At 45.3% G+C, this 24,003-nt stretch overlaps 2 protein-coding genes and 1 long non-coding RNA gene across 7 annotated transcripts; 2 read left to right on the forward strand and 1 right to left on the reverse strand.

The window, feature by feature from the left end:
• Positions 1-152: 152 nt before the first annotated feature.
• LOC102708532 lies at positions 153-2,529 on the forward strand. 5 transcript variants are annotated; one of them, XR_001550428.2, is made up of 5 exons: positions 153-868; positions 973-1,662; positions 1,756-1,983; positions 2,142-2,220; positions 2,331-2,529. It is a non-coding gene; the product is annotated as an uncharacterized LOC102708532 (long non-coding RNA). The 5 variants fall into 5 exon arrangements; XR_001550429.2 differs by having other exon boundaries at positions 156-1,085; positions 1,178-1,662; XR_001550430.2 differs by having other exon boundaries at positions 165-1,450; positions 1,578-1,662.
• A 5,097-nt stretch (positions 2,530-7,626) lies between these two features.
• Positions 7,627-9,025, forward strand: LOC102708812 (F-box/kelch-repeat protein At1g80440-like). The gene has a single exon (XM_040524847.1). The coding sequence runs from the start codon at positions 7,763-7,765 to the stop codon at positions 8,897-8,899; it is 1,137 nt and encodes a 378-aa protein (XP_040380781.1). The 5' UTR covers positions 7,627-7,762; the 3' UTR covers positions 8,900-9,025.
• An 11,903-nt stretch (positions 9,026-20,928) lies between these two features.
• On the reverse strand, positions 20,929-23,088 carry LOC102708902 (acyl transferase 10-like). The gene is made up of 2 exons (XM_006656138.2): positions 22,482-23,088; positions 20,929-22,108 (listed from the first exon to the last, which is right to left on the reverse strand). The coding sequence occupies exons 1-2, from the start codon at positions 22,995-22,997 to the stop codon at positions 21,272-21,274; spliced, it is 1,353 nt and encodes a 450-aa protein (XP_006656201.1). The 5' UTR covers positions 22,998-23,088; the 3' UTR covers positions 20,929-21,271.
• Positions 23,089-24,003: the final 915 nt, after the last annotated feature.

Below are 24,003 nucleotides of genomic sequence, written 5' to 3' on the forward strand. Positions count from 1 at the left end.
GGTCACGTCATCGTTAAATCCCAGCCGTCCGATCCCAGTCTAGATTTTCGCCACGTGTCCATCCCTCAGCCGGAACGACGCATGCCTAGCCGATCTCCTCCCCCCTCTCCCCCGTGCCCTGCGTCGTCCGCCGTCTGCTCCCAATCTCCTCTCCCCGTCGCCCGCCGATCTCCACCCCCGCCATCCGCCATCCGCCGTCCCCACCCCCCGCCCTGCACCGCACACTTTCTTCTCTCCTCGCCGCCGGCATTCCCGCACATCCTGGTGCGCCCGGCGCTGCCGCAGCACCTGCCGGTGGGAAGGGAGGAGCCGCCGTCGACGGCGGCGGGGCTGACGGTGGCGGAGGCACGGAAGGTGCTGCGCACCCACCAGCTCTCCTCAACACGCCACCCGTCGGCGTGCTGCCTCACCTCCTCCCCCGCCCCGTGGCCTGCTCTCCTCTCCCTGCCGATCGCCCCCCGCGCCCGGATTCGTTGCGCCGGCCTCCCACCCCTCCGTCCTCCATCGACCTACGCTGCATGCCTACGCTGGCCTGCTCTCCTCGCCCCGCCGTTGGCGCACCGCCCGTGCCCGGATTCATCGCGCCGGGTTGCCCCACACTGCGCCGGCCTACTCGCCTCACCCCGCGTGACGCCAACCTGCTATCCTCTCCCCGTCGCTCTGCGCCACCCGCATCAGGCCACCCTGCGCTGCGTCGGCCTCCTCGCCGCCCCCGTGCATCCCATCGATCATCACAAGCAGATGGCGTGGCCACTGCCTCCATCGACACCTGATGTATTAGATTATGGAGATGCCTAATCGCCAAGTCAATTAACCAACCATGCTCAGAGGGAAAGTCCAACCAAGAACATCAGACTCTGCTCTATTGGTATTATCTCTCTCAAGTTAATTGCTGCTTTTTGTTCAACCTATATGATTTTAGCAACATTTATGTTTCTAATTGCTTTATTGTTTCAACACTCAAAAATTCAGAATATAAGGTACATAATGTTACAATTTCTTGGTATGGTTACATTTTCTTTGGAATATACATTTGCTCAAAGAATTGCCCAACCGTACTAAAACATGGCCACATGGAAATCCTGGTGAGTTCATCGGTCGTCTTTTATGGCTTACGTTAGATTTATAACTGATTTATAAACACGACTGAACATACTAATCAGATTTGATACTGCAGTGAGCTTCTTTTTTTTAAGGATCTATCTACATTAACACCTCAATAGGCAACCAAGATTTCCAGATTTGCTAAGTGCGCTGTGGAACTGTCAAAATATTGCTAGCACATGGAGGTTTATGGTTCCATCCATCCTTATTATTTTTTTTGGGAATCCATCATTATTATTGATGTTTATCTATTGATGTTTTATTCATGTTTATTGATGAAAAATAGAGAATGCTGAGGTATCTCTTCAGAGACCAAAAAAAATGTTGTCCTTTACTAACTGAAAAGGTTTAACCTTGCTAACATTGTTATTTTACCATCTCGAATATGCCAAAAAATTTATTCCACTAGCTAAAAAGGCATTACGATATACCATGCCTATGATCTTCAAATTCTTATATTTTGTTTACCGTAGCATGCAGTTGCCTCCATATATATTGTTCTTATGGAAAATTGATTTCATGAACCATGAATTGTTGCCTCATCCGACAGTGGGCCAGGTTTGATTCTTCCTTACTTCCCTGCATCAAATTCCATGAAGTTGATTCAGTTTTCATCCCATTTATATTTACATATCCTTTCTTACTACATAGTTGTTACACACTCGGTCATCAATATGCTATAAAGCTTCTTCCACAGCGTGCCACATCATCATTTTCTATGAGCCATTGGATTGACTGCGTGATTATCAAATCGTCAGCATCAAACAAACCGCTCGCCGAGACCAAAGGTCTAAGCGCATGTCTTTAATCCGCTTCATCTTCGTCTGATGCCGCAAATCCATCCATCCCTCTTGAAGTGGAACATCCGTTGTCAAAGGGGTAAGGGTAGCCGAGCGGTTGTGTTTAATGTAATGTTTAACTCATTCTTTCAATTCTTTTAGTATACTTTCACCTAGCGCGTGTTATTATACCACTAATCCCTGCAATCAATGTGTCATCAATTCATCAATTGATCTAGATGTTGGCATCCTATATAGTTGGTGGTTTCAGTGCTGCTCGACTTCTCACCCTCTACTCATCGCATCTGCCATGGCGTCAACCATGTCCTAGAAGCAGGTTTTTCCCTTCTTATATTCTTTGCTTATATTTTGTTCCTAACCTACTTGGAAGTTTCTATTTTTATTACTCCAAATATCTGATTGATTTATATGTGATGCAATGTTCAGGCACAACCGCACAAGCAATATGTTTTCTGTTGCTCTGCAACATCTTTTATGCATCCCTATGTCCTAATGACCGCAAGTTAATTAATAATAAAACCTTGACTTTTCAACCTTCAGTCTCTAACAGCGTATCATTTGCAGAGAATATCTAGCCTTTTGTTTTCTTATTTGGAAATTTTCACTTGCTGTTAAAAATATTAAATATGGCCATACATATTATAAGATAGATTCTTAACCAATTGTAAGTCTTGGATTGATATTGCGCATTAAGAATTACTCTTTTAGCCCGCAGCAACGCGCGGACTATCAACTAGTTTACTATATAAACCTATCGCGTTTGAATGAGAACAATAAGCATTTAACAAGCCCTCTAGTTGGCCTGTATTAATAAGCATTTAACAAGTGAACCAACCGGACCTTGCATCGTCGTTTTTCGATTTCCAATCATGCGTTTCCTCCTACAGGAGGTTCCCACCGGTTCAACCGTGCTATAAAACTTTATCCAACCGTCATTTGGTCGCTCAAGATTACTTGATCACTCTCTTGAAGGCTCAAGAACACTCAATGTCACTCACTAATCCCTCGGAACACAAACTAGGCTAAATTCTCTCTTTAATCACTCTAGGAGATGTTAGGATTTGTGGGGGAGGCTTGGAGATGGCTAGAACCACCCTAGTAATCCTACAATTTGAACTGGAAGCCTCTACAACGGCTAGAATCCCGAGGTGGATGATATAGTGTTGTCAAACGTCAGCTAGCCATTGGATAAAGTTACATGACCGGACTGTCCGGTCCACACTAAGGTTCTGAAAGCTGTCTGGGTGGGGCCGGACTGTCCGGTCCAGGCTCTCTAGAAATTTCTTTCCTAACCTCTAACACTCATTAAATCACTCACGGATGCATGTGTTGACTAGATGACCCCTCTTAATAGTACGGATTATCCTATGACTCAAAGCGAAAAAGAAAAACGTCTTTCTAAAGATTCAAATCCGTTCGCTTTTCGTCTTACGGGTTACCTCTAGTTTAACTTGAACCTTTCGCATTAGAGCGCAAGTTAAGCTTTGCTTTACTTCTCTCCAATCACAAATGGTTAGAGCACACATGTTTTGATTAGAATTGTCATTAATCATCGAAAACCCGCTTTAGGGGCTAGATGCACTTTCACACATATGATTATGCTTAGATCTGTACTGTCTCGATTGAGTTCGATCTTCTAGGTCTAATAATGGCATATGTATGGTTGATTGTTATTGTTCATGCTAGTAATTGGTTTAGCGTTTCGGTTTATGTTAAATTTCATATTTAATCTCCTATCGGCTGTCGATTTTACGTGAGATAAGCGCTGAATCAGTCCGATCGGCTGGTTAATCTTAAGACTATCTCGGTTGGGTCTGACCTTTTAAGATTAATCTATCGATTAGTCTGTTTGGTGTTTATCTTGCTTCTGACTCAGTCGATTGAGTACATTTATATCTACTATCATGAAATTCCTGTAAAGTCGATCGTCTAATTCATCGGCTAGGGTTCTGGGACGGTATCGGCTATTCGGCCGATAGCGGTTTTGGGGTTAACTGTTTTCCATGCTATATCTTGTCAGTTACAGGATCAAACTGGCTGGCATGCCCAGCGTTTCTAAGAACTAGGTCCTACACTGATTCCCAGGCCTACGTGTGTAACCGTTGATTGTCATTTTCAGCGTCAACAACAAATACATATACTTATAGAAAAATAAATGTTTTTTAAAAGAGCGGGTCGATTTTTTCTAGTTTTTTGGAAGAGATAGTTTTTGTGTGTTGCGAGCGGAGAAGATGACAGACAACTCCACTAAAAATAGTAGATATAAGACCGATAGACTTAAATAAACTTTTCTGTGACATTAAAGCCCATCCTTACTTTTTTTTTTCTCTAAATTTATATAGTATTATCCATTCCACAGATTTTTTTAAAATTTAATCATATATTTTAAAGTTCCTCTTACGAGATTTTCCTATATGATTAAAATCCTTGTGTTTTTTTATAAATCAAAGGGTCCATAAAAGGAAGGGTCTGTAGGAACCTCCTCCAACTTAGCCAGGATAGGGTGCAGTCCGATGAAGAAGGCATTAACACACTCTGTTTGTCATACTTTGCCGGCAGTTTATTGTATTTGCTGAGGCAAACCGCAAAACGGATTCTAGACTTTCTAGTCGTCACTCGGTGAACCCATTTGTTTATTTCAGCCAACTGATTCAGTGATTTCATCAACAACGTGGCAAACCTAGCTCCCCCTATCATTGTGGTGTCATCGTTTGGCTGCATCTAAACTTCTCTGTTCTTCCCAGCGTTATCCATATGTTGGCTAAGAATACTCTTCCTACTTAAGCTAAACTTTTGAAAATGACGCAGCTTATCATCATAGAAAAGGATGCGGTGGCTGTCAACGGAAGGGGCTTTGCGTTCAGCAGAATCTCGCTAGGCGAAAAGCCAAAAACCAAGGGGGATAAAAACGACGGAGCCGTAACGGAGAAAAAAAAACCGTCAGGCTGGATCCGGAATGGATAAGCGCCACCGGCCGGTCGATCGATCGATGGTACGATCGATCCGGCGCGCCGCATCATCGCCACACCACGCCCGCGCGAATTGCGTGGCAGCCAGCGACCGCTCCGCCGCACCGTTTTCGTCACCCCACCGACGGCGGCGCCTCGTCGCGCCTCCGGATTTTTCTTAGCCGGCGATTCGCTCGCGCCGCGGTGAACGAACCGAACCGAGCGAGAGGCGCCCGCGAACCCAACGGGCTGGACGAGATAAGGCAGCCGCGCGCGAGGTGGGTTTTAACTGGATGATATCTCATATGCGTACCACTTCTCGATACCGCCCACCGCGTCCGCGCGAGCCGCCTGATTCGTACCGGGTCCCTCCCGCCACACAACTACTAGGCTCAGTCCAGATCATTGGAACCCAATCCGTTGTTTTTCTCCTCCCCTTTTTTCTCTACTCAAAACTTTGCGCGCGTACGTCTAACGTCTTTGTCGTTAAAAAATCCCGGGGGCGCGAAGCTGCTCCTGTCTGCGTGCACAGCAAGCAGTTTTGTGGTCACGCTGCCTAGCAATGGTACTACTACGGGTGTTTTTAGTTTGTAAAATAATTTTGTAAAAACATCACATCAGATTTATGAATACACACTTGAAGTATTTAACGTAGTCTAATTATAAAATAAGTTTCAGATTTCACCTGGAAATCACGAGACGAATCTTTTGAGTAATTCGTCATTAGCACATATTGGTACCATAGCGCTTATGACTAATCATATACTAATTAGGCTCAAAAGATGTTTTCTCATAACTATGTAATTAGTTTTATTATTTATGTATATTTAATTAATACTTTATTCAGGTTCAAAGATTAGAGAGGTAATGTTGTGGGAAAAAAATTGAGAATTAAACAGGGCCGTATTTCCGAGCGCAACAGTGAGCTGACACGACGCCGCTAGTTACTGGGCGACTCGAGTGTTTAGTTATCAAAATTTTTTGATAAAGATATCACATCGAACGTTTGACCGAATGTCGGAAGGAGTTTTCGGACATGAATGAAAAAACAAATTTCATGGCTAGCCTAGAAACCGCGAGACGAATCTTTTAAGCCTAATTAATCCGTCATTAGCATATGTTGGTTACTATATCACTTATGCCTAATCATGAACTAATTAGACTTAAAAGATTCGTCTCAAGATTTCTTTCATAACTGTGTAATTAGTTTTTTTATCTATATTTAATACTTTATTTAGGTATTAAAAAATTCTGATGTTTATGAAAAAAATTTTTGGAACTAAACAGGTCCTTACCTCCTCGCCGCCCGCCGCCTACTGCAATCAGGCCTGGAGCACGCTCACGCGTAAAGGCGCTCGTGTCGTGTGGTTTCCGTGTTCCGTTCATGGAGGCAGGGCTTCTGCCTCTGACGCGTGCGCGCGCTCGGCATCAATAATGATCCGGACGACGTGTGGCGGCGACCGGCGGGAGACAGTAGAAAGAAAAGACCGTCGCGAACCCAGAAGACGGCACCCGGCTCGCTGCAAAGCGTTTTTGACTCCACCAGCGCGCCGGCACTTGTTTGAGTGGCACGATTTCACGGCGGCACGGCGCGATACCTGCGCGCTGGACCCAACACGTGTCTAGCTGCGTGTAGACTCGAGAGTCGTACCAGCGACACAGCTCCATCAAACCGTGAACCTAAGAATATTTTTCACATTATAGGAGCCAAATTTTTGCAAGATAAGATTAGACTTGTCCTGTAACTACTGAATAGCCTCGTACCTTGATTTAGAGTTTTCTCAGATCTCAGAATACAGAGAAAACTGTTCAATTCTTTTAAAATTATTGTAAAATTCCTCTAAACCGAAAAGGGTCTTACAGTGAAGGTCACTGCATTTTGGGACAAAAAGAGTAAAATGAAACAAAATTAGTATTGTTAGATTTGTATTCAAAATAATTTCTTACAATTATATTTTCCTGTTAATATATTAACAAAGTAATCTTTAATCAAAGCATTATCATAATAAAATAAAACATGTTCTACATTTTAAATTGAGGGGCGTAAAATCAATGAGAAAAGAAAACCAAGAAGACGATGGCATGGAGCGTGTTCACTACTATTGCATCAATGCGTCCATGCCTCTTCTGGAGTCACACATGCCTAGTGCACAGATTTTTGGAGGCCAAGAGGGCCCCATTTATGGCCACCGTGTACCAGAGTGTTCGTAGAACTAGACCAACTTGGCCTTTTGTTGTACGAGTACTCCTATTTGATATGCACACTGCACAGTACTCGTCTCATGCCGTTAGGATTTTATTTTACTTTGTCGTGAAGGATTTTTGCTGTTCTCTTGGTGCAGAACAGAGCAGCAAGTTATGTCAAATAGACGCATACAGAGAAGTACAGTACTGTTAGCTCATTAGCATAACGAAACTGAGCTAAGCGTGATTGCTGTTGAGATAAACCTCCACACAAACAACCTCATCCTTTCCTCCTGCCACCGTTTACAACATAGGAGTACATCCGAGGTGGCACTCTTACCGGAAACAGAGCCTCCCAAAATGACATCCATATCGTTTATCCCATAAGAAAAAAAAAAAAGCCCAAAAGAACTAATCTAGTCATCTCTAAACGTCACAGAGTCAAATAAAATCCAGATAAAGCCAAACAAAAAGAAACAATAATCATTTAGCCGTGCAAAAGAAAGGGGCCCACAAAAACCGCTCAAAAAAAATCAGGCAACCCATCATTCCATCCGCCGTCCGTTCCCTCCCTTCCGCCGTATAAGTAGCGGACGCCATTCCCGCCACTCTGCCTCACACGAACACACAAAGCTCACAAGAGAAGCCAAGAAATCATCATCTCGCGCATTTCTAGCTCGAATTCCAGCTTTGATTGATCGGTTTGAGGGATTGACGAAGAGCATCATGGGTGACAACGAGCTGATTCCCGGGTTGCCGGAGGAGGTGGCGAGGGAGTGCCTCATCCGGGTGGGGTTCGACCAGCTGCCGGTGGTGCGCCGCATCTCGCGCCAGTGGAAGTCGGAGGTGGAGTCGCCGGCGTACAACCGCATGAGGAAGACGGAGGGGCTGGCGCGCACGGCGCTCGCGCTGGTGCAGGCCCGCCCTGAGCTCGCCGAGGCTGGGCCGGCGCACAAGCAGTCGTCGGCCGGCGGTGGGCCGGGGAATTCCTACCGGATGGTGCTGTTGGACACTGCGGAGGGGGTGTGGAATGCCCTGCCGGAGCTGCCGGGACAGGGCGGGAGCTTGCCCCTGTTCTGCCAGGTCGCGGCGGTGGACGGCGGAGATGGGAGGAAGCGGCTGGTGGTAGTCGGCGGATGGGACCCCGAGACGTGGGCGCCGACGGACTCGGTGTTCGTGTACGACTTCTTGACGGGTGCGTGGCGGCGCGGCGCGGGGATGCCGGGCCCCCGCCGGTCGTTCTTCGCGTGCGCCGCCGTCGGTGAGAAGGTGTACGTCGCCGGTGGCCACGACGAGGAGAAGAACGCCCTCCGGTCCGCCCTGGCGTACGAGCCGGACGCCGACGCGTGGGCCGCGCTCCCCGACATGGCGGAAGAGCGCGACGAGCCGCGCGGGCTCTGCGTTGGCGGCAAGTTCCTGGTCGTCGGCGGGTACCCGACGCCGGCACAGGGACAGTTCGTCGGCTCCGCCGAGTCCTTCGACCCCGCAACCTCGACCTGGTCCCCTGCCCAAGACGGCCTCGTCGACGACGGAGCGTGCCCGAGAACCTGCTGCGCCGCTCCGGGAGCAGGCGACCGCATGTACATGCTCCGCGACGGGCACCTCGTGGCGCGTCACGGCGCCACCTCCTCGTCCGCAGCGTGGCGGCCCGTGGCGCCGGTGCCGGAGGACGCGCGCACTGCGGCGGTCGTGTCCGCCATCCCCGATGGCCGCGTCGTGGTCATCGGGTCCGGCTGCCACGGCGGCGACCAGACGGTGTACACGCTGCGGGAGGAGGCCGGGAAGCCCGCGTCGTGGGCGCGCGCGCCGGCGCCGCCCGAGTTCGCCGGCCACGTCCAGGCCGCGTGCCTTCTAGAGATCTGAAGTGTAAATTCCGTATATATTACTTGTGTATAAATCCATGATCCATGTAAATATGCGTGCTTTGGCATGGCTTGAGCTTGTACAGTAACTTTTGCGAGGGAAAAAAATATATATGGTTAAACGAGTTGATTAATTTTTGATCAGATGGTACTGTATCAATAGCCTTACACGAAAACCGTCGCCGTACGTTTCTCTTTGTTTGTTTGTCCAAGTTCAGTTTGGATCGTTCCTCGTGGCTTCTAGAAGTTTTCGTTGCAAAAGGTGAGCTGTTTATCTCGAGCGGTATCACTCTGTTTCTCGAGATCGCGCTGCTTGGACGCTTCTGGAACGGCTCATCATGCCGAGCGAATAGCGAATCTGACAACAAGACAAGGGATTGATGAACCCCCTTGTTCGTATCCCTATCCCAGCCAGCCACCTCCTGTCGTCTTCTCACTTGCATTTTACATCTTTTGTCTGCCATTCCGCTTCTTCCTGGGCCAATTCTTCACTGAACTCTCTCTCTCACACACACACAAAACTGACACAACTAGTAAAGATACAGAAAATCCTGTTGTAAATACTTGGTTGAAAATTTTGGCCGAGAGATTTTCGAAGATAAACCGGGCTTGTGTGGTACAGCGCCGTCCAGTGGAAGAAGCTTCGTTTTTGTCTCAATCCCGCGCAGTTAACCCGGCGAAAGGGACGCCTGGAATCCACTGCACCCGAGCAGCGGCAAAACCGCGCGCGAGCCACAATAACCGCGACAAGTGGGGAGCGGGAGCGAAAGCAACGGGGGACGAGACCGAGCCTCTCCTCTCCTACCCAGTGGGTGGACAGCCGCCTTTGCATATCCGGTTTTGGAACGGCGGCTCGGCTTCAGCACAACCCATCAGGGCATGCAATGCAAGCTACTCTCTTAAAAAAAAAAATAGATGTCAAAAATAAAAAATAGATGTCAACAGAGCTACACATTCCACAATGTATGGAGCTTCGAGTGGGTCCCACCTTTTATTTTTTATTCTTTTTCTCACCCCTCTCTCTCTCTTCTCTCCGGCTCTCTCCCTCCCATCTCTACCCTCTCCAATGCTCTCCTCTCTCTCCCGGCGACTGGTGGGCTCGACGGAGCTGGCGGCGGCGGCGGCCGACGGAGGAGCCCGACGACGCGTCCGGTGGGCGGTGGGCACCGGCGGCGGCCGCGTCCCCGTGGCAACGCGGCGGATCTAGGGGGCGGCGACTCGTCGGGCGGGCGGCGGATCGGCGGTCGGCGCGCTGAGCCGGCGGACGGCGTGCGGCGACGGCGGACGGGTGCGGCCGACAGAGCTCGGCCGAGGACGGGGCGCGGCGGATCTGGGGAGCGGCGGCTCGTCGGGCGGTCGGGGGTGGCGTCGGCTGACGGCGCGCGGCGCCGATGAACGGGGCGCGGCGACGGCAGACGTGGCGCGGCAGACGGAGCTCGGCCGAGGACGGGGCGCGACGGATCTGGGGAGGGGCGGCTCGTCGGGCGGGAGGCGTCGGCGGACGGGGCTCGGCGCCGGCGGAAGGGGCGCGGCAACGGCGAACGGGGCGCGCGTTCCGGCGACGAAGGCGGAGCTCTTCACTCTTCAGCTGCTAAGACTAACAAAAAGCTAACAAAAAAGCCTGCGAGGCATGTGTCTCTTGCAGGGGAGACGAGAAGCTTGTTTGGGGCACAGTTCTATCCTAGCTGGAGAGGAATCTGGCTGAGGCTTCTTGACACATAATGCATTGTGCATGGCCTCAGGTCGGCCAGGCGAGAGATCCAGGCCAATCCGATCCGCGCGCCCCCGCGGTCGGGGGGTGGATGTCGTTGTTTTTGCCTGCCTGCTGCGGCGCGCCGGTGCCGCGGCGGCGTCAGCAGCAGCAGGCAGGAAACGGCCGGTCTCTTCCGTGTGCGCAATTAATTCCGGGCGGTTTTTCGGATCAGATCGATGTCGTTTTCTTTAAGGTCTGGTTCACTGGGTGGAGATTACTACCTTGTTCTAATCACGCGTACACGACTAAAAATCTTTTAATGTAGCATGACTGTAATACTCCATATTTCTCTTATTTGAGATAGTTAACTTTTGAATTATATTTGATAATTTATTTTATTTAATATTTTCTTTATAAACACAAAATTAGTTATAGTGTCTTTAGTAATAAGTCAAATTATGAGAAAATAATTAATAAGTATATACTTTTTATAAGATGAATAACTAAAAGTCAAGAGCTTAAAAAAGAGCGAGTATTAGGGCATTCAGTGTGGGGTACTGCCTCATGTACCAAGTGCGCTATGTGCGTGAGCAGGCCACAAGTTTCACAGTGAAGGCTCTTGTGGTCTGGGCTAAGAGGATTGAAAGATACATTACTGGCAATGGCACGACCCGCAGTGGGTGGTCTTAGCCCAGAAGCCTCAGTCTGTGAAATTCTATATTTAACCTTAGCATCTTGCCCCAGTGTGAATGTCCTGCTTCAGTGAGTGTCCCTTCCCCTCCCCTCCATCGAGCGGGTCGTCGGAGCCAGCGAAAGTGCAGGCATCGGGCGTGGAAGAGGGCGGAGCGCGGCAGGCCGCCCTGTGAGCGTGCGGAAGTCGGGAGCAGTACACATCGGCGTTGGAAGAGAGCAGCTCGTCCTCTCCGCCAAATCCGTCGTCTTCATCGGGTGATAAGAGCAGGTACTATAGAAGCCAGCTATAAGGCAGCTATAAGCATATTTTAAAGAGATTAGAGAGGAGAGAGAAGAAAGAAGAGAGATGTGTTACTAATTTATAGCCAGCTGTACACGGGCTCCAAGACAAAATATGTGTATGACATGTAGGACCATGTATCGATATTTTGTATGTCACTATTATATAAATTGACTATTAGATTGACTATAGATGAATTAGAGTTAATAGTTGGCTATACTATTGAACTTGCTCTAAGAGCGATTTAGGGACAACTTCTTCTCGCGGTGATAAAAGCTAAAATAATTAATATTTATATGTTTTAATAAGACAAATAGTTAAAAGTGAATGATTTTTTTAAAAAGAGAGTATTAGAGAGCGCGTGGCCGGAGTCCGGAGACTCGAAGATGCCGCCATGGTGACAGTGAGACAGCGCTTTGACCGACCATGCAGCGAGGTGCCGAGGTGGTCGGCAAGCATGGAGGTCAACGGGACATCACACATCCATGGCCCGGTATCACGGTTCTTTCTAGATTATCTGATTTTTATTATTTATTTAACTGTATCAATTATGTAATTAAATAATACAAAATAAAAAAGTCTAGATTAGATGGATGAGATGATACAATTTTATATGCAAACCTTAAAGTTATACCCTTTAACAATTTGTAAATGTGTGGGTAAAAACCAAAGAGCAATTTGAACGAAAGAACGCAGCCTACTCTTTTTTAATAGGGTTATATCGGAGTACCAGCAATACTGCTCTGTTGGCCGAATGGCCGGTGATGTCAAATGAAAAATACAGATCGATGGAATATACATACATCCTGGCCCATGTTAAAGGAATAAGTTCATTTGTCGTCCCTCGACTTTACATCAAATATACGAGACATCCCTAAATCCCAATAGGGCCAATACTAGAAATCTTCACTCCTAAACTATATAAAACTATGCAGATTAGGTCAAAAAACAGTATGCATGGATGGTTTCGCTACCACGGGAAGAGCGTCGCCCTTAGCCGCCACCGTTGCCTTCCTAGGTCATTGCCGCGACTGCCTATTTGCGTCGTCATCCCTCTTACCGACGCTGGAGCCAGAGCTGGGGGCACCTCGTCCGCCATGAAGCACCCTGGATGACGACCTTACGCGATGCCTCGCCGCCGCTGTCCTCTCTTCCCCAAGCCGAGCTGTCAGTGGCACTGTCCCCTTTTCACCGGGAAAGAGATGGAGGACGAGAGAGATTAAGGGTGAGGATGATACGTGGGCCCATATTTATTCTTAACATGTAAGCGCTTAGTCAGCACAAGTAGACCTAGGTTAAAATGTCATGTTAGCGAAACCATCCTTTCATACTGTCCTAGGATCTATTTTAAACGAGATTTACATGTCTAAGGTTCAACATTTCTAATATTGTGGTTTAGGAATGATTTGAAAACTCGATGGTAAGTTAAGTGACTTCCGGTGAACTTATTTCCCAATGGTTCGCACTGGAGTGGATCATCGATTCATCGTGCAAAATTATTGCTACAATGGATTACCTGGTCGCACAGAACCATACATTATCCTATTCTGAATTTCAAATGGGCTGCATATCATCATGAACGGGCCAACAATTGGGAAAAAAGCCCAAGAAATCTCACTCAGACCAATTCCACACGGTTAAGATGGATCTCAAGCAATTCGGATCCGTTTATCGCTAGCCATCCATATTGAGGTTTTCCGCTCATGGGCTGCCACGTCTGTCTGAAACGTGGCTCGACCAGGCCGACCATTTGTGGGCCGGCCTGCCCATATTCCGGAATCTTATGGATGGGCCGGTCCTGGCAAAATCGGGCTGAATTTAGTTGGGCCAACGTGGAAGAGGCCTGAAATCGGGCCGAGGTTTGGCGGGCCACGGCGCCATATTTAATAGCTTCTATGGGCCGAAAGTTCGACGGGCCGAGCTCCATCCAGCAAGTAGACATGGGTTTGTTCGGTCAACGCTGCGTTGGTGGATAACGACATGATGCATCATGTCATGCATGTCCCTTTCACTGACAACACTTGTCTGAGTATCATTGACTCCGAGGGTTCTTAATTATGGTCTTTAGTCAAAACAGGGGATACAACATACTGGAAAGGCTTGGCCCATCGATGCTGTTATGTATTCGATTGCATTCGATTTGTTTTATGAATTCGTCCTGTGTACACCATCTTTCTTTATTTTTTTTTTAAGGCGAGCAATCCGCGCCGTGGTTTCACGCTTTGAACTGGTGACAGCGCAGAGATCTGCCGACAGTCGCTCGGTCACATGCAGATTAAATAAACGTAAGAGGTTTGATTTTTTTTTTCTTGTTTAAAAAATTATGAAAATCTTATTTATTTTGCTTATGACTTATTTTATTATTGAAGAAACTTTAAACACAACTTATCATTTTTTATATTTATACTAAATTTTTAAATAAGACGAATGGTCAAACGTTACAACTAAAAAATTGCTACTCCACTGATAATAGTGCACATGCATTAACATGGATAATAGTGCTACTCCACGGTCGCTCTGTATAAATGTCCATGTTTATACAACATTTTATTGAAACAAAGTTTACATTTGTATTGTTTAATGAATGTGATCAGGTTAACTTCTAAATGATGTATTCAAGCTCGTTATGCGCCGGTAATATTGAATCCGGCTGTCTGACGGGGATCATATTGTATTGTTATTGCTTGTTTAACTGAAAAGGATTATATATCCATTGAACATATATAGTCAGTGATCTTGTCAAAACAAAGACCTTCATTTCCAGTTTCCAAGGCCATCAAATGTGTTTCTCGTTCTCCTTTACATAAAGTAATTAACAAAGACATACCAAAATAGGCCAATACATACACATTGACAAAGCAAAGTACGTTACACTTCCACTCGCATTGCCCCCATGATTAAATTAGTTTAGGAGTCCAAGATCCATGAACAAAATGTTATCCCAACAAACGTCAGATTACGTTTATCCCACATTGCTAGTGTACTTTAATTAGTTTCGTCCACCATATAATACATACTGAAGACCGAACGGTCAATATTGCGGCGGCTACGTGAGGATCCATTGGCATGGTTGGTGAAAAATGTGGTTGGTGAAAAATGCAGTATGTATATCACAATACAAATGGTTGGTGCAAATACGGTCTACAAACCTCGATCATATGGGGCGCTCCCTCCGCCCATAAATTAATTGGGCGGACTCCGGTGCCCACCGTTAACAGTAGAATATAATCAGTTGATCTATTTTTATCGAATAATTATTATTAAATTATACTACCAACAATATCAGATGTAGTTAAAATTTAAAGGGGTAATATCATTATTTTTATTGTGATCTTTATTACCAAAAAATAATTATAAAAGATTACTAATCAATTAATTAACAAAATACCAAATATCCTTTTAAATCAACGGATGAGATTACTTCTACTGGTAGTATAATAATACCAGTAAAATATATCGGAGAGGGACCCATATTAATTCTCGCTCAAAAAGAATTCTCGCTCTTCCTCCAAAGGAATTCTCGCTCTTCCTCCAAACAGAATGGTGCGATCTCTTATCAACACACGCATTGTAAATATATAAGATCACAAATTGTAATCTTATATGTGCAGTCGTTGATGATTAGTTGCAGATCGCTTGCAAGTAATAAGCATGTGATGAACAAACATATATGCTCCAGCACGTATGCTGATTCGAGACTCATTGTGCTATACTGGCACCTAACTCTGCTGAATTAGGCCGGCGAGGATGAGCAAAACAAGCGGTTTGGTCGATGTGATGTTTTATCAGCCTATTTACACTTGAGTTAGCTTTCTTATTAATTGAGGCCACCCCAAAGTGTCAATGAAAAACAATGTGCGTTAGCTATGGCTAGCTTAACTGTAGCCCGAATTAGTACCTAATTTTTCTTCTCAATATTGACTACTGGGAGTACTTCAGTGTCGGTTGGTATCTGAGATCTTCAGTTTGCCGGTCACCTGCCTCCCTGCAATTATAGAATGATTTGTACGGCTTGGCGTTTGTTGCAAGAAAGTGAGCAGAACGTTGTAACAAAAGGAGTGATCGATCTGCTCGTGCTGATCGCTGACACTGTTACTAGAAGCACACAATTATGAAGATGATGTGAACTAGCTTCCAACTATCAATGATTGTTGCAGGAAGACCTTCCATGTGTGGTAGTGAACTGCAACTGCTGATGAAGTTGAGGGGACGATTGTCGAACGGTATACATTTATAAACAAAAAATAATATATAAATAAAACTTTTATATACGTGCTTTTAAGCTAAGGTTGAAAAAAATAAAACATGATAAAAGAAATAATATTTAACTTTAAATTTAAGATTAAAAAATTAAAATTTAGCTTATAAACGTAAGCTGAAGTGAAAAAAATGAGGTGTAAGTAATGCATATGAATAAATGAATGAAAGATGGCTGAGAATTGTAAGCAGGTACACTGTTGGTATTCAACATGGGTTGGTTTACGACCAGAATCAGGGGCTTTGTCATGGGTTTAATATATTTATTATCACCGGGGCCTACAACCAGCCTACAGAAAACACTTGTTTGTTACGGTATTTTGGCTCTACCTCCGGTGCTTCGGTATACGCAAAATCATCGTTGAACCTGTCAACGATCGTGAAAGTCAGGGTCCTACGCTGAAACTTAGAGCGAATTGCGGTTCTAGCGTCTTTTATTTTCTCTTTTCACTTTGAATCAAGTATTTATACTCTGTACTCCATAGTAATTATTTTTAATAATTGTTATAGTCTAGACCACACAAACAAACTATTCGGTACATAGCAATGACTTAAAGCATGAACTCCATATATGTGAATACTATTTTTTCATCGAAACGAAATATAGAAGATAGTGTGAGATTTCATATCGATATAGCAAGGGAAAATCAGAATACTACTATCTTAGGACGATATAATTAGGAAAACAAATAAACAAACGAGCAAAATTCACGTCTATAATAACTGCACCCAGTCTACTGTATTCTTAGGACAATATAATCAAGAAAACAAATAAAAAACCAAGATTCACACCTAGAGTGAGTGCACCCACTCCTGATGAATAAACATGGTAAAGACAAATCTAACACAGTTAATTCTATTCGCGCCTTTAAGTTGGAGAAAGAGGGTGAGAGAGAAGAATGTATCTTCTCCCCCACCCTGAGCCTTCTAACATGGCTATCTTGTGGCGAATAGAGGAGCCACCGCGGGAGGACTACTATCTAGAGAAGAGTTGGTAGGAAATGAGTCTTCAAAATGATGCCCCTAGGGAGGTTGTGGCACAAAGAACATTGTTGTCGCCTAGGAAACCACTAGAGGGGAAGGGGAGAGGCAATGACAATGCCCCTATGAGGGTTATGAGTCCTGAAGGCATAGCTGCTGCAGGCTTGAAAATAGGCAAGGCTTTCACTCGAAAATCATCGTGCTCTCCTTTTTCATTATACCATGTTGATTGCGGAAGTCCCCATTATCTGAGCATCTTTGGGGCGTAGATACTATTGGTCGGTTAGGATGACCCTTCTTAAGAAGGAACCGATGTCCTACGCTACCGACAAACTTTGTCAACCACCGCTGCCTACCCACATGCAATCAAAGGGCCGCAAGCCCAATCAACTCAATCCCTGACCATGGAGATTCCCACAACTGAAATAGAGGCTATCCAGAGGAGAGGAATAGCTCCACATAGAGAGGGGGCACAATGGGAAGAAGGATGACTCCTCACTATCGTCCATACCGTAGTGGTGCAAACCTTCATCACCACCCTGCCTACTTACACCTTTGACCTACATCTCCACCTCTTGCAGCACGTTGCTCTGTACCGCGGCCTCCCCACTTCCTCATGGCATGCTGTCCACACCCATCTTTGACAACGCTAGCCACTATGCAATGTTCTTGACTACCACACCCGTCGTTGCCTCCTATCATTTCACCAAGCTTGCTGTCATCACTGAGAGCAGTGTGCCACCGCCATGTAGAACCCATGCCACCATGTCATGCCTACCATCATTGTTGAAGCTCCCTCCATGGACCCAACCCCTCCCATCGAAGGGCCTTGGATCCAACCAAGAGTTCATCAAATCTGCCTAGGGAGAGGGGGGTGCTAGAACCAACAGTCCAAGTCGCCACCTTCGAGCTCATTGCCCTAACTCTGCTGGCACTCTTGACCACTGCCTACTACCCCTCTATGCTTTAGCACTATCCCTCTACCACCCTGTCACTGGATCTAGTCATGGTGGGCTGATATCTAGGCGATGCTTGTCTGCCTTCCCTGTTGTCACGTTGCGCCATCCCTTGCTGCTCCCTTGGGGGGAGGAAAGAGCCCCGCTGCCTTAGTTCTAGCAGCTGCACAATTTGTTAGTGGCCGCTCAAGCAGTGATGAGGTATAAGATGGGTGGAGAGGGCGGCAGCGAGTGATACTTTAGTTGCTGTCCAAATCAACCCTAGGGTTAGGGGGGTGACACGGAGGCTCCACTGGTAGCTTGCATGCTATATTTATGTTTGCCATGGAAGTGGCTTGGGTGTCCAATCTACAAAATTTATAACATTAATTAGTCTAAAGTAAAAAAAAAAGATTGGTTTAAGGGTGGTTGAAAGTAAAATTGTGGGTAATAAATAGTGGCTTAAATTATAGTTCACTCTAGAATTTAGGGCATGTTCAAAGGTAGAGCCCACCATGAACTCTTGTCTAATCCACGTCAGCAACCAAAACCTTTTTTAAAATGATAAGTGCAAAGTTAGAGTTATGTATAGTTTCTTCATTAATACAATAAAAATGATTTTTATTATAATACTTTCCTTTTTATACATTCTCATAGAACAAAATTTTCTTTAATACATGCTAAGAGTCAACTCTTAGCCATTGTCATGCATGACAATGACTTTTTTCACTCATTTTCTCTCTTTCCTCCATGTCAACAAATTTGCATACGTGGCGTTTAAGAGAGTCAGCTAATAAACGTTTTTGTACATACCCTCAGAGAAAAAAATGCTGAGTCATGCATCCATTTCATAGATGGTCTTTGATAATAAACCTTAGATGTTTATGGAAAGATACACGTCCTGTGATGATAAGTTAACTTAATATGTTTATGATCTTGTCGTGGTTCTTTTTGAGACTTATGTGCACATAAATTAGATATATATTTTAGTTTTTTATAAGTTAACATTCAAGATGTTTATTTTAGAAACACAGTACAAACATAAACACTCGTTCCTATGAACATACACACTCAAATTCTGTCCACATGAACTCATCCGAAAGACCGGGCTGGTAAATAGCAAAGTCATCGTTGCCGCTTCTTTATCGACGGGTATGTTTTCTATCGCTAAAAATAATTAGTAAAAGTTTTATTTTATCGAGTCTTATCCTGAACATCAATATTTATAAAGGGAGAGTCGAATCTATGCGTCATTGTTCTGTCTAGTTCCTTATACATGAAAGGCACCTAGATCATCTGTTTATAATACTTCTTCCTCCCACCCTAAATATTTGATACCGTTTACTTTTTAATACACGTTTAACTCTTCGTCTTATTAAAAAAATTACATAATTATTAAATATTTTTATATCATTTCATTTATTATCAAATATACTTTGATGCATATATATAACTTTACATATTATAAAAAAATTTAAATAAAATGAATGGTCAAATATGTGTTAAAAAGTCAACATCGTCAAATATTTAGAGATGGAGGTAGTACATAGTAAAGTGAAATGGATGGCAGTTCCAACTTCCAACAAATTAACTAAGGACCGAGGTGACAGTTGTATTAATCCAAGAGATGGTAGTTTATCTTTCACCTTCTATGCTCACATCACTTCTTCAACTTCATGTCCTACCATTCGCACACTCCAGCGCCTTTCAGACCAAAATTAAGTTGGTTAATAATCCTCACCTACTACCCCCTAAGGCTTAGTTGTATACTCTCTCTCTCTTTTTAACGTTGGTTAGTTGTATTGACTAACCAACATCATATATTGCACATGAAAAGAGTAGAAAAGAATTGTTTTTTTATCATTTTTAAAAAATACCTCGAGAAACCATAATTTTTAGTGTAAAAATTTAGTGCCCGAGGTACCATGTACCTTAAGGTACTGGAATTTTGCGCTAAAATTTTTTATACTCAAGATAATATTTAAGGATAGTAAAAAGGCCTAGGAAAGAAACAATCCTTATAGTTTATAAATAATATTTATTATTACAAAATGAAACAATCAATTAAATAATAATCAAGTGACCATGTAAGTATGTAACCACTAACATGGATTAAGACAATGTTGGTCGAACAAAAGAGAATTATTCTCGGGTAGGCTCTCTCCAAAGCGACCAACTAAAGTACAGCCACAGATCACTGATCACTAATATGGCAATTAAACACTAACCACCGTGGAAGTGATTTTGAAATCATGGATGAATCATATGTATATTTCATCTGATCTTAAAGTAATTATTCTAGGCACCGATACCCTTAAATTACTAAAAAAACAGATAATCTAAAAATCCAAAATTTTTATGGCCTTCAACCGGGCCTCGGAGGCCTCACGGGCGGCAAAATCACTCCAATGACGATGTCAATAATCATTCAGATGATTTTGGATAAAAAATAAGTTTGGTAGAATTTACTATAATAATCCTCAAATAAGAGCGAGGGTATCAGTATTCAGTATTGCTAGGGTGATCCTAGCTAACAGTGCTAGGGACAGCCAATGTGGATGGAATTGACTAATTAATTATCAACTTTTCATGGCATAACCTTCCCTTGCCGTTGAAGTCAACTGGACGAATGACCTTCTACAGCAAAAGCTAACTACTCCAAATGACAGTACTAATATATTATTGCAAACATCCATCTGAAGAGTGTCACTCTCTCGGGTACTATTATTATTTGCAGATTGATCAGAAGACCATCCATGCAGCCGAACCTTGAACCACATCCCAAACAGGAACATGTAAATGGTACACTGTACAATTTATTTATTTTTCACTACTTAATAAAATGGATTAACTAGTTTTATACTATTGTAGCTTTTACGGTTTTGAAATGTATAAACATACTATTCACCTATTCAGATCTATGCCATTACAACACATTCAAAATCTGATCCATGTCACTTGCACGACTTACACAAGTTTTAAATCATTTTTTCCTATAGTTTTTTTTCGTATGGACTAAAAATTTGGCTACTGCAAAAGGGAAAATGCAATGGACAGAAAATTAAACAAGGTAAAAAAATTTAAATGAATAATATAGATACTAATGAATCTAAATAAATGTGCTAGCAATATATATTAATAAATAGTTAAATTTAGACATATCCATAAGTCTTACGGTATGAAACAAAGAGTATGCAAACATACATTAGTATATAATTAATCTTCCCAAACAACTTTAAAATATATACAATGACACGGGTAAACATTTTTCACTGGTAATAACACTCTTGGAATGGTACACACACCCACATGGCTTACTGATGAGAAAGCACACTACCTACTGAGGTTATGGGTTTTTACACCTCTCAGGCTCTCACGTTGAAATCATCAGAGATATAGGTAGCTCGATCCTACCTATTCTCGTACATTTTTTTTCTCATGAAAAAAAAAGCATACCACGACAGATAACACTGCAACAATAATATTAAATAATCCATGAAATTTGGGTACGTGACGAATAGTGTTGGGCGGCCACTAGACGAGATCCTCCCTCATCCTGCCGGCGAAGTCGTCGGCGTGCTCCCTGGTGACGCAGCTCGCCAGCAGCCGCGTGCCGGCGAGCGGCGCCGGCGCCCTCATGACGATGACCGACGAGATGAGGTCGCAGTTCACCAGCGGGCCGGCCGCCGACGGCGTGCCGTACCCGTAGTCGACGTCGTTGAAGCCGAGCTTGCTCCAGTCGGAGACGTAGACGGACTCGTAGTTGAACGTCATCTGGAACGGGTCGCGGCCGCCGGTGCGGCTCTCCGCCCAGCTGAGGCACTCGTCGGACACCCGGCGCTTCGCCTCCCGGACCATGCCGACGAGCTCGATCACCGACGAGGCCGCCACCTTCTCCGCCGGCGCGGACACCTTCACCGGGAAGATGGCGTTGCCCCAGTAGCCGCTCTCCAGCTGGAGCACGTGGCGGACGCTGGCGAAGAAGCAGAGCTTGACCTCCGCGCCGGGGCCGGGGCCAATGGCCCGCGTCCGGCACTGCCAGAGCTTGGCGATGACGACGTCGAAGGCGGAGCAGATCTTGCCGCCGGTGGACGCCGCGTACTGCGCCTTGAGCTTGCCGAGGTAGGCGGCCGGGAAGTCGAAGGCGATGTACTGGAGCGGCAGCACCGGCAGCTCCGGGAGCGGGCCGGGCTTGATGTCCGGGTCGGGGAAGCGCTCGCGCCCCCAGACGACCGGCTTCACCCTCGGCTCCGGGAGGCCGCGGGCAAGGTCGCCGACGGCGTTCAGGAACTGGGCGGCGCCGGTGCCGTCGGCCACCGCGTGGTTGGTGCGCAGCCCGATCACGAAGCCGCCGCAGGTGAACGTCGTCACCTGCAAATCACACATCACATCATCGAGAACACGAGAACACGTGAGCTCTCAACTGATCAAACACTTAACCGATCTGCGTGCTTGAATGAAAAAAAGATTATTTTTTTGTAAAATGTCAAATTGTATAAGAAAAGAGCTAATAATGTTGAATGCATTTAACTCATGTACTAATCAAGTATACTTAGAATGCAAAAAAGGAAGGACTATTTTCTTTGCCCAAAATTAAGTCTGACGTGCATATTTCATAATTTGGTCAATTACTAAATCCGCATGCTAGTTGTCATGTCGATTTCTCATCACGCAGGACACATGAAAAACACAACCATATCTAACTCTAACAGTGCAAAGCAAAAAGGAAGCAGGATGGACGAACCTGTATCATGGCGAGGCTGTTGTGTGGCTCGACGGCCCACTGCTCCGGCGTCGGGCACGGCACGAGCTGCTCCTTGGTCAGCAGCAGCGGCCGCTCCAGGAAGTTGACGTCGGCGAGGGTGCAGTTGGCGGCGGCCTCCACGAAGTAGACGCCCTCGCCGGAGCACAGCACGGCGGGGCGCCCCGGCGTGTCCTCCACGATCCGCCCGGCGAACGGGTAGTAGTGCACCAGCGCGTCCGCGAGCGCGCCGCGGACGACCGCCGCCAGAGGCTTCCTCGCCTTCGCCGCCGCCCTGACCTTCTTCTCGCCTGGGGCGGCCGCCTCCACCTCCCCGTCGACGACCGGCACCGGCGCCTGGACGGCGCCGTCGTGGTGGAGGTACACGTGCACGGACTCGACGAGGCCGCGGTGGGTCGGGTAGCGGTCGACCCAGGCGAGCGGCAGCGTCTCCGACGGCGTCGCGGCGGACGGCCGGACGGGGCCCTCGGACACCTTGGTGACGGCGAAGACGCCCATGGTGTCTTGGTGCAGGCCGGTGGCGGGCGGGCGCGGACAAAACGGAAGCAGCCGCGCTGCTGATCAAAGCAAGCAAGCTAGTGGAGAGCGAACTGTGTGCGTGGTGGGTGACACGGCTCGCGCTGCTGGGTATTTATAGGCGAAGGATTAAATTAGCTACACACTTTTTCTTCGGATCTTTTCTCAACTTTTTCTTCCGAGATTTAATTTATCTCTACTATTGTACTTGAAAAAGCGAACTCGTCATTTTCCCTCGGTACTCTTCTACTGAAAATGCTATCGTTATGTGTGTCTGTTGGCCGCGCGAACATTCTGAAATTGTATACGTATTTAAACCTTCTATATAGAAAAAATATATAAACAATTTATATAATATTTATAGATATAACTTTCTAACATGATATGTATAAGAAAGTAGATATTTCTTCTACTATTTGTAAAATTTGTTTCTATGTATAAATTTTTTATTTATAAACTTTGTGTGTAATATAGAGTACAAAAATATAATATTATAAACTTTCTAAGCATATAAAGTATTCACGTGGGTAAATAGAGGGAAATTTAACTATTTGCCACATTTACATGGTGAGTGGTAAATCTTTTATCACTCCTGTCTCACTGTAGCTGTGAGGGATTAAGATGATAGGATAAATAGTGACAAAAAATTAAAAGTCTCGTAAATAGACGGGAGTTCGACCAATAGATCTATACTGATCCCACCTCTTGCATTGCATCTGTTTTTTTCGCATTGCAAACAACCATAACCTAATAAATCTAATATTTTATAGACTATTTTTTAGTTGATTATAAATCTTATGGGTCTGGTGACTCTGGTCTGGTCTAATGGATGCTTGTTGCAACTTGTAACATACGGGCATGTACATTCGCATCCTAAAATAATCATCATGCAAGATCGAAGTACTAAGATTAAGAGTATACATATTTATTTCGTATTGAATTAGCTGGATGGTTATAATTAAATCCCAACCTGCAGGTATGCATACAA

Source organism: Oryza brachyantha, chromosome 6 (genome assembly GCF_000231095.2).
Source record: "Oryza brachyantha chromosome 6, ObraRS2, whole genome shotgun sequence".
NCBI lineage: Eukaryota > Viridiplantae > Streptophyta > Magnoliopsida > Poales > Poaceae > Oryza > Oryza brachyantha.

Coding starts and splice junctions, on each gene's coding strand:
- LOC102708902 (XM_006656138.2), bottom strand. CDS start 22,997: ATGGGCGTCTTCGCCGTCACCAAGGTGTCCGAGGGCCCCGTCCGGCCG. Junction 22,109..22,481: donor ACAGCCTCGCCATGATACAG/GTTCGTCCATCC, acceptor TGTGATTTGCAG/GTGACGACGTTCACCTGCGG.
- LOC102708812 (XM_040524847.1), top strand. CDS start 7,763: ATGGGTGACAACGAGCTGATTCCCGGGTTGCCGGAGGAGGTGGCGAGG.